At 47.3% G+C, this 15,033-nt stretch overlaps 1 protein-coding gene across 1 annotated transcript in view; it reads left to right on the plus strand.

The window, feature by feature from the left end:
• LOC114786879 (transmembrane protein 132C) overlaps positions 1-15,033 on the plus strand; it is a 44,217-nt gene that overhangs the window by 20,652 nt on the left and 8,532 nt on the right. Inside the window, exons 5-6 of the mRNA XM_028974437.1 lie at positions 2,771-2,914; positions 9,008-9,219. Coding sequence (XP_028830270.1) covers positions 2,771-2,914; positions 9,008-9,219 — 356 coding nt within the window. The remainder of the gene's footprint in view (positions 1-2,770; positions 2,915-9,007; positions 9,220-15,033) is intronic.

Below are 15,033 nucleotides of genomic sequence, written 5' to 3' on the forward strand. Positions count from 1 at the left end.
TTGATTCATCAAGGTTATTTCCATTGTCCACAGATAGAAACAATCCCTCATCAAAAAAATCACACTTTTTCACTGTGGAATTTTGCTGCTTTCTCACAACCTTGTACTACAGCTTCACAACTCGTCGTACAGAAGTGCAGATTTGTCAGTCTCTTCACGTTTAAATGCTCTTTGCATTCAGTCCATGTGCAGTTTGATTGTTACTTGTTGGTTAGTAGCTGAAGATATTTATAGTAATCTATAGGTTTGAGAAAAAGAGTTGTATATATGCATTAGTGCTGCACAATTAAGCCTATGCAATTATTTAGCTGCAATTATTTAAATGCAAAATAAATCCAGTGACGCGCATACAATGTGCAAATAATAGATTATTGCAGTCAACCTTACAGTATTTAGCAGGGCTGCTCTGCAAGGTCTAATACGGCCTTATGGGCCGCGGAATTCGCAGTTCATTTTGAAATTGGGCCAGCAATGTCCAGTGTTTGGACATCAACTCGCCGTGAGGGCTTTTAAGTTCTGAGCGCCAATGGGCGAAGTTGTTTTCCAACCACTGTTGTGCTTCCACCCACTCACCCCCTCACACTGAGTGAGACACACAGATGCAGGAAACATAGGGGTTCGAAGAAGCACAGTCGAGCGACTTGAAAAGGTCATCTGTAACAGTCCATGTGTTTGGTTGAAGTGGTTTTGGGGGAAGGAGGCAAACCATGAAGAAAAACACTCAGAGATGCTGGGATTTCCATCTTATTCGCTCTTTATTAACCTTACTATGCCCAGTTGAATGACTCTATATGTTCAGACATGAAATTTCATAGAGGTCACACATTCTTTACTCTTACTGTCCTGCTCCGCCCACCACATAACCCAGCTTGTCTTAAAGCTGCATATTACATCTGTTACAAACCGCAGCAAAATGACAACTGTCTATCGAAAACAGACCAACCGTGGCACTTCAGATGTGTCATGGGATACCAGTACTGTTGCACACCTAGTATTTAGCCATAATGAGTTATTATGAATATCTTTATATTCATTTTAATTAGGGCTGCTACTAAGCCGCTCAAATGGTGTTGATGTGGCAGGGATGCAGAGGTAAGAAGGGAAGTGATTGTCATTGTGAAACACTGCAGCACAGCACACGGTGACACAACGAAATGGGTCCCCTGCTTTCAACCATCACCCTTGGTGAAACACAGCGCGAAAAGGGGAGCAGGTGTGTGAGGACGGTGCTCTGCTCGGTGGCACCGCGGACGTTTGGGATTCTGTTGTCACGAGACCTGACGAGCACGCTGTTTTGTCGTGGGGGGAGAAATGGGCGGGTCAGACCAGATGTCTGCTAAAACAGACAAGGCGCTGGGGACCAGCGACGTTGCCCATATGACGTTGTATCTTTCTTCTACCTCCGCTCGTTATTTTAATGTTTTGCTCTGCCCTGTCTCTGAGGCGCCGATCTCTGCAGGCATCAGTGCAAGAGAGAGACTGAATATGTTCAACTAAAGTTTTTTTAATAATCAAATTTGATATTGAAATTCGTTGCCAACTTTTTTAGCAATTTTATCGTTGTTGCTGCCCTATTTTTAATATATTACATTACTTGATATATTCCTATTGCAGGCTTTCTACTAAGTGTAATTTAGTGGCTGAGCGTTGACCCACATTTACAATTCCTGAAGTAGAGCACACAGACACACACACCCACACACACAGACAGTGAGATTACTTCCCCAGTCTTTCATTTTCTGTCTTTGAATTTTTGACGCAGGTTTAGCGTGACAGATGTCCATCAGTCACCTCACTGATGGACATCTGTCACGCTAAACCTGCACTCCGACCAACAGCTGCAGAGGGTTCATGCTGTTTGATTGATTTAATGATGAAAGCAGTGTACAGTAGAGGTACACGTTGATTGTAGCCTAATCAGGCATCTGTATGTAAACTGCAAGGGCAATTCTCAGTCGCTTCCGGCTAAAGTATCAAGGCATTCATTGAGCTCACTGCAACTTGCGACTGCAAGTGACACGGGGCCTGCATATTATAGGATGTGTATTATCAGAGCTATCCTTTTAAGAATTTCCTTTCTTTATAGTCTTAACCCTGATACCTTGCTTTTGTTCACTGACTGGTTTCAAAGCGGTGAGGAATCCTTCCTCTGCATGCAACAGCTCTACACTAATTGCTGCTGCATAGCTAGACATATTACAATAGCAATATATACATATTTCAATTTTAAAAGACATAATTTAGTCGTGTTATTTTGGAATTTATGAAAAATGCTTTGATATATAGTATAATGCATGTGCAAAAGGTGTGTGTATGCTTCAAGGGAGCAGAAGCTCTGTCCTCAGAGCAGATGTTTGCATGCTCACAAAGGAAGACTGAAGGCCAACACAGGTCTTTTTATTGATCCATTATAAACACCAAAGGAACAATAAAGCGTCTCGCACCGTGGGCTAAATAATGCGGCCTCAAACAACAATGCGTCCGTCCCCAGCTGTCCTTTTCCTCCACGATCATTCAATCTCATTTTAAAGCATCCCCCAGGCAAAGGATCATCACCCATTCACTTGTGTACACTACGTGTGTGTCTGGGTGTTTAGTGAAGACCAAATGTCCACAAAAAAAGGTAAAATTAAAATTGAAAAGATAGATTTTTTTGCTGAATATATTATGTCCTTGCAAAGATATGACAACAATACTGACAAAATGTCACCTATTGTTTCCATGCTCGACTTCTGTGCATTTTAGATTTACACTCTGTGTGTCTCATCAGGACACAGACCTGCTCAACATGGCAGTTCTGACGGGGAAGAAGGTGTCTGTTCCTGTGGCGACGCTGGCTGTAGAGGCAGACGGCTCTGTCACAGACATCACTAACTTCACCAGCTGCCGTTCCACAGACGAGGAGGTTCTGAAGGTATGTAGAATGGGAGAGGGAGCGGGAGAGACACCGCGAGGAACTCTCTTCTTCACAGGTCCAATGGTGTCACTGCAATCACCACCAAACTGGCAGGGTCTTGTCCAGTAGCTTTGAGACATTAATGCAGAGGACTTTTTTTTTTCTTTTTCATGAACTTCGGGTACTTGCAATAGGCTGCAACATTGGTTCTAGTGATTTGCACCATTCTAGAATGTCGAATGCCTGTACAAAGTATTAAAATTAAAATTACAGTCAATGTGAGGCTCAGTCAATCAAGGGAAAAGGCTTGTTGCAACAGAGTAGAAATAACGATGAGCTATCGTAGATCAAGATCGTGACATGTTTGCATGTTGGGACATTATTTGGCAATTCTGAATGTAGAGAACAAATTCCAATTCTGAGGCTGACGTTAATTAGACGGTATCCCTATTACCTGTGGAGAGTACACACACTCAAAACACAAACACTATCCTAAACAAACGTAAGCACATCTTACAGAATATAATAATATTTAGGTACTCATTCATTACATTTATTTATTACAAGTCCCCACAAAGATAAGAAAATGAATTTGTGTGTGACCAGTGCCCAAACACCTGTCTGCATCGCGCAATTAGCGCCTCAGCGGTTAAAAGGGTTTCACAGTTTTAACCAGCTTCCATATCTCCACTTCCTCCGATGAAAAAAAAAACAAATGTCACTTATCAAATGCAGCTCTGTGTAAATAAATGGATATTTTAATATTGTATATGTCAGCTGATAGCTTGAAGTTCTGCTATAAAGGTTCAGAGAAACCCCCATAACAAGTCCCCCCCTACCTTAATGAAAGGTCACAAGGACTGAAGAGTAAACTTCAGCCAATTACGAGCCACCGCTCCACCACCGTCAGTGATGCCATCTCAGCAGGATGTCTACCTGACACAAGGGAACGGTGGACAGCCCACGCTGCAGCCATTTTTATCTTCTACCTACACAAGTAAACAGTGTGGGATGCCCTGTCCAACCTGTCTGTCGCCATGCTGCACAAATAGTATTCCGGTGTTTGGGTGAGACCTTTCAAACTGCCCAGGCTATCTACTTTTCTGCAGTTCTGTAAAGAATGCCCAATATGAGGGCCACAGCCTTCTCTTTCTATTGCTTGGTCAATCCCATTTTGGCCACTTCTTTATTCTTGGTTCCATTTTTAATTTGTACAGGGAGTGCAGAATTATTAGGCAAATGAGTATTTTGCCCACATCATCCTCTTCATGCATGTTGTCTTACACCAAGCTGTATAGGCTCGAAAGCCTACTACCAATTAAGCATATTAGGTGATGTGCATCTCTGTAATGAGAAGGGGTGTGGTCTAATGACATCAACACCCTATATCTGGTGTGCATAATTATTAGGCAACTTCCTTTCCTTTGGCAAAATGGGTCAAAAGAAGGACTTGACAGGCTCAGAAAAGTCAAAAATAGTGAGATATCTTGCAGAGGGATGCAGCACTCTTAAACTTGCCAAGCTTCTGAAGCGTGATCATCGAGCAATCAAGCGTTTAATTCAAAATAGTCAACAGGGTCGCAAGAAGCGTGTGGAAAAACCAAGGTGCAAAATAACTGCCCATGAACTGAGAAAAGTCGAAGCGTGCAGCTGCCAAGATGCCACTTGCCACCAGTTTGGCCATATTTCAGAGCTGCAACATCACTGGAGTGCCCAAAAGCACAAGGTGTGCAATACTCAGAGACATGTCCAAGGTAAGAAAGGCTGAAAGACGACCACCACTGAACGAGACACACAAGCTGAAACGTCAAGACTGGGCCAAGAAATATCTCAAGACTGATGAATGATGAAATGAGATTGAGTCTTGATGGGCCAGATGGATGGGCCCGTGGCTGGATTGGTAAACGGCAGAGAGCTCCAGTCAGACTCAGACGCCAGCAAGGTGGAGGTGGGCTGGTATCATCAAAGATGAGCTTGTGGGGCCTTTTCGGGTTGAGGATGGAGTCAAGCTCAACTCCCAGTCCTACAGCCAGTTTCTGGAAAACACCTTCAAGCAGTGGTACAGGAAGAAGTCTGCATCCTTCAAGAAAAATATGATTTTCATGCAGGACAATGCTCCATCACACGCGTCCAAGTACTCCACGGCGTGGCTGGCAAGAAAGGGTATAAAAGAAGAAAAACTAATGACATGGCCTCCTTGTTCACCTGATCTGAACCTCATTGAGAACCTGTGGTCCATCATCAAATGTGAGATTTACAAGGAGGGAAAACAGTACACCTCTCTGAACAGTGTCTGGGAGGCTGTGGTTGCTGCTGCACGCAATGTTGATGGTGAACAGATCAAAACACTGACAGAATCAATGGATGGCAGGCTTTTGAGTGTCCTTGCAAAGAAAGGTGGCTATATTGGTCGCTGATTTGTTTTTGTGTGCCCAAAAGCACAAGGTGTGCAATACTCAGAGACATGTCCAAGGTAAGAAAGGCTGAAAGACGACCACCACTGAACGAGACACACAAGCTGAAACGTCAAGACTGGGCCAAGAAATATCTCAAGACTGATGAATGATGAAATGAGATTGAGTCTTGATGGGCCAGATGGATGGGCCCGTGGCTGGATTGGTAAACGGCAGAGAGCTCCAGTCAGACTCAGACGCCAGCAAGGTGGAGGTGGGCTGGTATCATCAAAGATGAGCTTGTGGGGCCTTTTCGGGTTGAGGATGGAGTCAAGCTCAACTCCCAGTCCTACAGCCAGTTTCTGGAAAACACCTTCAAGCAGTGGTACAGGAAGAAGTCTGCATCCTTCAAGAAAAATATGATTTTCATGCAGGACAATGCTCCATCACACGCGTCCAAGTACTCCACGGCGTGGCTGGCAAGAAAGGGTATAAAAGAAGAAAAACTAATGACATGGCCTCCTTGTTCACCTGATCTGAACCCCATTGAGAACCTGTGGTCCATCATCAAATGTGAGATTTACAAGGAGGGAAAACAGTACACCTCTCTGAACAGTGTCTGGGAGGCTGTGGTTGCTGCTGCACGCAATGTTGATGGTGAACAGATCAAAACACTGACAGAATCAATGGATGGCAGGCTTTTGAGTGTCCTTGCAAAGAAAGGTGGCTATATTGGTCGCTGATTTGTTTTTGTTTTGTTTTTGAATGTCAGAAATGTATATTTGTGAATGTGGAGATGTTATATTGGTTTCACTGGTAAAAATAAATAATTGAAATGGGTATATATTTGTTTTTTGTTAAGTTGCCTAATAATTATGCACAGTAATAGTCACCTGCACACACAGATATCCCCCTAAAATAGCTAAAAATAAAAACAAACTAAAAACTACTTCCAAAAACATTCAGCTTTGATATTAATGAGTTTTTTGGGTTCATTAAGAACATGGTTGTTGTTCAATAATAAAATTATTCCTCAAAAATACAACTTGCCTAATAATTCTGCACTCCCTGTATACTTCACTTAAAATATCTATGTAACCAGAAAAAAGAACAAATAGTGGTAGCCTTGATCCACCTTTAAGCTCATTTTGATACTGCTTTAGGAACATGTCAACACAGTCTCACTCCCGGTGCGTCAAAAAAAAAAAGCTTGGTCAGAGCCCTTTCGGCATTGTTTACTGACGTACAAGACCTTTCTCTGTGTCTCTTTCAGACAGAGGGTTTTAAACTGATTCTAATGCAATCCCATCTGCGTCACTATTAGATGGTCCCATATCGTGCTCCGGCCAGGCCTTTCACTTCAGTATTAACCCAACCACGGTGCTCATAGATGATCTGAGCATTGGTCCCTGTGTAGAATTTGTAAATGACTGCAGATTTGTGAACAACTGTCACTGCATTTTGTTCGACGCGGTAAACTAACTGAATCTGATTGGACATTTAACTCGCAGTGCATGATGGGATACAAAATTTACATCGTATTCACAGCCAGGTAGGTTGAATAATGAGACTGCGATTATCATGTAGTTACTGCTGCTGCAATTGTAACTCCATGGCTAAAAACACTGCAACTGTTTGGAACTGTCCAGATGTGCCACTTGGGACTATAGCTATCATAATCAAAACAATATTTTCAAATACATGTAATTAATTTAGAATGAAGGAAAAAGGAGGAGAAATTCCACGAGCTTTTAATGGAGGACTTAACGAACATACGTCCATGTCCATACATTTGTGATGTAAAAATATATTTTTTTTATTTAATTACAGCAATGTAATATACATTTGTCTTTTGACATGATACATCCTGGTCTAGGAAAGAGGGAGGGAAATGCTACGAATTTTGGCAACGATTTTAACAAACATAAAGAAATACATGGCACAAGAACAAATCAGAGCAGTCTGGCCAGTAAGAAGCGCAGGGTAGACAGATGCTTCGAACAGGGTGTCTGTCTTGTGTTTTTCCCTATCCTCCTCCCTCAACGGACCCACAGCATCTTTTAAAAATCCCGCTCTGAATGGAATGCAAATATGAGTTCTGTAATTACAGGCTCCTCCTACAAAAACGAAAAACACAAACATGTAACATGACACTATAATCTATTTTGATTCCAAATAATTGTAGAAGAATAATTCACAGAAAAATAAAAAGAGGAAGGAAGCTGTATGGGAAGTTTAATGGATGTTTAGGCTTTAGTAGCCTAAATTAAACACTTAGCTGATTTCCACTTATATGATTTCATCAGGCTGACCAGATATGTCCTGCGACTCACCAGGAGAATGGGCCACCCCTCCGTTCCCCAGAGCTGAGGCGTTTATCCGCATGTTTATTATGGAGAGCGGAGAAGTTTATCCAGTCATTATCGGCTCACCGCCCAGGGCTTTGCCTGGCCTGTCCAGCCACCCCTTTCAGAAAGCCTTTAAAGCGTTTAACTGGGTCACAAGTGTGGATGAATCTTTCCCGCACTTTCAAAACTCATCTTTATCATGGCGTGCCTGGAGGATAAGACCATGTGCATTACTACTGTATTACATGCGTAGACACAAATACACACACACACACACAAACAAGTTTCTCGTAAAGGCAAGTGTTATGGATGCTCTGATATCTGTTGCTACTGAGTCTCAACAACAGCCTCGGGTTGGATTTGGAAATATTACGAGATGAAATTTGACTAAGCAGCCACTTTCAGGAGCACACAAACAAGTTTACACATCACATCCTCAACAACACACGTACACACACGGGTAATTCAGATGTACCACATAAACATTTACACATATGGACTGAGTTTGCTCTACACACAGCACGGCCAATAAATCGAGCTGAATACCCTTGGTGTTAGTGAAGGCCGAGGGTGCGTGGGCAACCAAAAGCTATTAGTAGCTCGGGGGGGTGTGGTGCTCTCTGAAGCGGTGACAAGGTGACGAGGTGAGTCCTCAGAGGCATGTTCGATATCGCTGTTGTGAATCTCCTCCCTGTCTACTCCACTTTCTAGCACTTGCAGGACACGTGGATAGGGCTGGGCAAAACAATTAATTTGTATGTATTTATGAATTGTTTTACAATTAATCTAGCTACTATGTTTACAATTCTACAAATAATTTCCATTTGGTTTGATTATTTTCACATTATTTGACTAATATAGCAATTTATGAAAAACATTCAATTGCAATAAGTGCAAAATAGTGACAGAGGTAGCATTCAATAAAAAAAAAAAAAAGTTCACACAGAATACTTTCTTAGAGCAATTGAAAGAATGCATTAACCAAAGTAACCTTGGGGGCTTTTACACAGAAAGTGTTTTATTGCTTTTATTAAAATACACAGTTGGAAGTTGGCAGGCAACCATGGTGTCTTTTGTTTTTCTTCCAAATCTCTGCAAGATTTTCCTTTAGCTTATTTTAAAATATCATCAGATTTTTGTGACAGATTTTTGTATCCTTGGTGGATGTGTACTTTACTCTAGTTCCCTTGCTGCTTCTGATCTGAACATTATGCCTTTTTTATTACATTTTTGAGGAGCCCTGAAGCACTTGTGTTGGTGAAGACTTGGTAAAAGACGGTTTTGGGGAAATGCAGGATTCGTATATTTGGGTTTCTGTGTCTGATGAACTGGATATGCATCCCCTTTGTGATTCACATGTTCTTCACCAGGTTGCCGAGCGATGTAACTATGTGTTCGTGGATGGAAAAGAGACCCGAGGTCGGGTGAGGATGACAGTGAACTTCACCTACAGCTACCTGAGCACCCAGCTGGAGGTCAATGTGTGGATGCCCCGCCTCCCACTTCACATTGACTTGTCTGATTCTGTGCTCAGTCAGATCAAGGGATGGAGGGTACCCGTTGCAACTGGTAACAACAGGAAGTAAGTGAGACATTGTTCACTGTCAATACACTCTACCTAATGTTGAATTAGTGCTTGTTGTCAGGTACCCGACACCTACCCCAGCTTCACAACTCCTTCACAACAAAGAGGAGTTGTCTCTGGTTATTCATATGCAATGTCTTACACTCCTTATACTTATGTTAGAGCTGCACAATTCTTGATTAAATTGGAATCAGTCAGTCATGGCTGGTTCATGGTTGGCCTGTGGAAACCTCTTCTGCAATTCAATGAGGAGCTGAGGGTCTTCCGGGCTAATTCCGTACACATTCCACACATAAATCCAATTTCTGTATACCATTTATACTTCTTTATCAAAGTGTGCTTGGGGTGACATAGCTCAACAACATCTTTGTTCACTTTTTACCAGGTTCTTATTCACTGGTAAAATCATCGTGAATAGAGCAGAAATGTAATTCTTTATTCAGGCCAAATTGAGACAGGAACGAAGGTGATGAATTTTACGTGATAAATCATGCAGCCTTAAGAATTGTACGCATGCTGTAGAGCAAGCTTTCCATTCATCCATTCACCCATTAGACCTACTTAACACTCAAGGTCATGATAGAGTTCTTACAACTTAATATAAGGAAGACCTGTAAATGTCATACAAACAGCATTGCAGACCCGGCTTCAAGCCCAGGTGTCCACTCTGTTTTCTATGCTTATTAAAATGCATTTAGGGCTTTTTCTTTGTCGTTGTTCTCCTGTACTGAATGTTGCTTTTCTCCAGGTGTGCATTTAAATTTTTTATTGCTCCATGCTTATCAGTAAACTCAGCTTGTTTTCAGAGCTAATAAAAATGCTGATCATAATTTTGAACTCATATCAGCTAAACTGTCAAGCCAAACTTTTTGACAGGCTCATAAAAGCAGAAGATCCACATGAGGTCTAAACTCAGGTGGCTCCCCCCATTAGTTGTACCCCGTTACAGCTGTAAAGCAGCTCAGCATGCTGAGTATTCCAGAGCGACCACAGGGACCATGCTGCTCGTCTGTCTTTGAATAAAGAGATGACCTTTGATGAACTCTCCACTCCCTGATTGACCCGCAGAGCTTTTCAACTTGATTGGGTGTAGATAAAAAGGGTGAAACAGGTTCTGAAACGGTATTAAAGGCGAGCAGCGGACGGGTAATCAGCGTGCGGTTGAAAGAGAGGCGAGACCAGTGTCGCCCACTTCATTTAATCACAACAGGGCCTTTCCTTCTGCAGGGCTTCTGATGAAAGGGGTCACAGGGGCACCTTCAGCAGGGTTTGGACATGTTATTTACTGGGACCTGTAGAGTGGAGTGTGTGTGTAGCTGCAAGCAGGTGTTGTTGTTCCATATAATTGTCTGGGTTTTATGGCCAAAGCTATTACACAAAGTACAGCTCGAGTCTCAAGCCACCCCTCATTTTCTCATAATTTCCTGCTTTTAAGTATACAAACTGTACTGGATTCTATACATATCATGAAATGAATCTGCAGATGTTAAAAAGGATGTTATAATACAAATTATGGCACAAGTCACCATGCTCATGTACTCTGTTACTAATGAATATACATTCTATTAAAGAATGTAGCTCTACACAGATATTGAGAGTATAAGTGCAATAAAAGCGATATAATTATCAGTGTTGGTTACATTACTTTATAAAAGTAATTTGTCAGTTAATAGTTACTTATTTTAAGTTGTTTCCTGAGTTAGAGCATTATAAAAGTAACTAGTTAGCAGGCAAGTAATTTAAAATGTGGAAAGACGGAAAGCAGAGGTCATATTAGCTGTACCTGGGTTTAAGCATTTAAGCATTTTCCTCATTCTTAGCTGCTAGTTTTGATGAAACGTGAGCGCGTAATCAGATTTGAATTTCTTGTTACTGACATGGATAAAGACTTAGTCCCAGGGAATAATGCAGAGCTAGCCCATGCCATTAGGCAGCAAAAACAGCGCATCCTCATAGAACAGTGTCATTATTCATTATGCGCCTAAATTCAAATGCAACCAGTCAGATGCATCCATTTTAAAAATGTTGCATTGCATACATGTTCTCACAGTCCACACACATCATATACATCACATCATAGCGAAGTTGGCAGTAATAAACTTTGGCTTTGCAGAGCACAAATAGTATATTTGTGACATCATGGCCATCTGCAAAATGTTTTTTTTTTATCAGTTTTAATTTTTTTGTGTGCACGTTTATATTTTTGCTCATTTGTGAGGTGCACTTGCAAAGACATGGAGCGGAGTCCGGAGAGTCTTGAACTGTCAGGATTGCCTGCAGCTGGACTCCACACCGGAACCCAATCCTGACGCCCCATAAATGCCGGAAGTTTCCGCCCGTTCGGGGTCGCTGGCATTTTCGTGAACTCTCTGCACGAACTTGACCTTGTTTAGTTTTATGTGTTTTGAGTTCTGGCAATCGCCACACGCCTACGGGTTTGTTTCAGTTCATTATTTACGTTAAACTGTTTTCGGCCACCGCGCCATTGTTTCTTTGTATTTCGTTATTGTTTGTTATAATAAAACCCCCTTCCCAGCATGTCAGACCTCTGCGCTTCCTTCCCCCGTAAGTCCGTAGTCGTGACAGAATGCCAGCGACCCACCCAAAAGCGCAGAGGTGGAAAGCAGAGGAGAAGAAACGCCGCGAAGGACGCAGCCCGGCGCGGCGAACGCGGACGGCAGGGGAGAGACGCGCCGCCCGTTCTGGTGGAGCGTTTTCTCCCCGAGAAGCCGTGGTAGGCGGCGCCGCGTGATGACGTCACCCCCGGGAAACTCCGCGAAACCCGGAAGCGACAACGTCGGCGGGTGAGTGGGCGGAGCGAGGACGTTGGCGTCGGCAGCAGCGAGGAAGTGACGTGGGCAGCGAGCGCAGAAGATGCGACCCCCACGATCTTCGCCATGTCGAGCCAAGAACTCTGCGCTCTGCTGGCAAGGCTCCCCGTGGACTGGGACGACACGGACGACGACGAGAGCACGGGAGACGAGAGTTGGGCTCCGCCCATCGCGCCAGTCTGCGAACGTCGCAAGGTCCGTGGGGACCCACGTCACTTCCAGGGGGGTGAGAAGCGGCAACAACAACAACGGCGGCGTTCCTCCAGCGAGGAGGTGGGCAGCCTCCAGCCCGAATGGCCAGAGTACTGCCCATGGGAGCTTATCGCACCATGGGTCCAGGATGTCCGCAGGGTGGACGACCCTCGGAGTCACCGGTGGGAGGACACGGATGACGAAAGCGATGATGACGTGGATTTTCGGTGGGCGGTCGTTGCCGGGATGGCTCCGCCCAGCGTGCGCGTCCGAGATCATCGCGGCGTCCGTGATGACCCATGTGACTTCCGGGGGTACGAGGTTGACACGGACGACGACCAGGATGACGCCGTTTGGGCAGTCGGTGCCGGGATGGCTCCGCCCATCGCGCCCATCCAGGATCGTCACGAGGTCCGTGGAAACCCACGTCCCTCCCAGCAGTGTGAGGAAAGCTGGTGGAAGAGGGCGACGGGAGGTCGCCAGCCAGCAACTGCGCTGCCGGGACTGCCTCGCAGGGAATCCTCCATTCCTGCTCCAGTCGCCGACCCGCCTTCCCTCTGCCCGGACGTTCCCCAGCGAAATGGCAGCGCAGCACCAGCGCCCACACCTGCTGGAGAAGACGTCCACCCCCCTCCACACCACACACCTACCACCATCTCCAGCGACGTGCCCAGCCCCGTGTGGGACAGCCCAATTGTCCCGGGACCCTTCAGTGGGGCAGCAGACACTGATAAGACCACCACCATCCTATCGTGTCTGCTTGGGTCAGCATGGGGCTGGAGCGCAGCCCTCTGGCAGCAGGGAGAGACAGACAGCAGTTTTTGGGACTTCCAGCAGAGACTGAGGGCGGAGTTTGATCGGCCAGAGCCTGAGCCAGGGATCGAACTCTGCCCCTCCACCACGTCCAGCGCCAGTCAGGATCCGGGGCAAGAAGACCAAGCACTGGCGGGCGACGAGAAGGTCGCGCCTCCCGAGATCCTGGCTGTGCCCCCTGAGGAGGTTCCGGAGTGCTCAGAGAGGGAACTAGACGACCCTCTCTTCTGTCTGTCTCTGTCTGTGTGTGTGTGCGTGGCATATGTGTCCGTATGTCGCCCCCACTTCCCCTCTTTGTGTCCACCAGATGGTGACCCAGCAGCAGAGCCGAACCCCAGGGAGGGAGTTCCCAACCTGACTGCACCGGTCCAAGGCGAGGTGGACGAGCCCCAAGGTACCCCTAAGTCCAGCCGGGGGGGGTGCTCCCCCAAAGAATTTTTTGGGGGGGTGCAGTTCGGGTTGGGGACTCCTCCTGAGGGGAGGGGAGGTGGGGAAGCGATGGAGCTGGGTCCTCCGGTAGCCAGTGAGGAGGGCGGGCCAGGCATGGGCCTGCGTCTGCCTCCAGAGGGGTGGAGCGCCATAGAGCCCCCGGGTAGGCATGAGGACCTAGCTGGGACAGACAGGAAGAGGGCCTGCTTGTCCCAACGGACGCAGAAGGGGCTAGCCGGATGGTCTGGCAATGCCCCCCCCTTGGCACCAGGGCCGTGCAGCGAGAGGGGCTGCATAGTCCCAGAAGGCACCAGCCTGGGGTGCCTGGAACAGTCGCCGGAGGCTCTGGGACAATCTCCCTGCGCGGTGCAGGGGGTGACACAAGACGTGTCAGAGGGGACATGTGGAGACAGGGCCCACACGTACCCAGATGGATCGGCCCTGATTATTGTGTGCAGGTACGGGAGTCCGGGGCCGCCATGCGGGACCACGCCGGGGAGCCAGGCCGAGGGTCCGGGGCCGCCATGCGGGACCACGCCGGGGAGCCAGGCCGAGGGTCTGGGGCCGCCATGCGGGACCACGCCGGGGAGCCAGGCCGAGGGTCCGGGGCCGCCAAGCGGGACCACGCCGGGGAGCCAGGCCGAGGGTCCGGGGCCGCCAAGCGGGACCACGCCGGGGAGCCAGGCCGAGGGTCCGGGGCCGCCAAGCGGGACCACGCCGGAGAGCCAGGCCGAGGGTCCGGGGCCGCCAAGCGGGACCACGCCGGGGAGCCAGGCCGAGGGTCCGGGGCCGCCAAGCGGGACCACGCCGGGGAGCCAGGCCGAGGATCCGGGGCCGCCAAGCGGGACCACGCCGGGGAGCCAGGCCGAGGGTCCGGGGCCGCCAAGCGGGACCACGCCGGGGAGCCAGGCCGAGGGACCGGGGCCGCCACGCCTGACCACGCCGGGGAGCCAGCCCGAGGGACCGGGGCCGCCACGCCTGACCACGCCGGGGAGCCAGCCCGAGGGACCGGGGCCGCCACGCCTGACCACGCCGGGGAGCCAGCCCGAGGGACCGGGGCCGCCACGCCTGACCACGCCGGGGAGCCAGCCCGAGGGACCGGGTCCTCCAAGGGGAGGATACAGCAGGGCAGGAGCCCTGTGGTTGCCGCCGTCCGCCCCGCCGCCTCCACTGATGGTACTGTTGGGGCTCCGAGGACGTAGCCCTTGGAGGGGGGGCTCTGTCAGGATTGCCTGCAGCTGGGCTCCACACCGGAACCCAATCCTGACGCCCCATAAATGCCGGAAGTTTCCGCCCGTTCGGGGTCGCTGGCATTTTCGTGAACTCTCTGCACGAACTTGACCTTGTTTAGTTTTATGTGTTTTGAGTTCTGGCAATCGCCACACGCCTACGGGTTTGTTTCAGTTCATTATTTACGTTAAACTGTTTTCGGCCACCGCGCCATTGTTTCTTTGTATTTCGTTATTGTTTGTTATAATAAAACCCCCTTCCCAGCATGTCAGACCTCTGCGCTTCCTTCCCCCGTAAGTCCGTAGTCGTGACATGA

Source organism: Denticeps clupeoides, chromosome 3, assembly GCF_900700375.1.
Source record: "Denticeps clupeoides chromosome 3, fDenClu1.1, whole genome shotgun sequence".
Taxonomy (NCBI): Eukaryota; Metazoa; Chordata; class Actinopteri; order Clupeiformes; family Denticipitidae; genus Denticeps; species Denticeps clupeoides.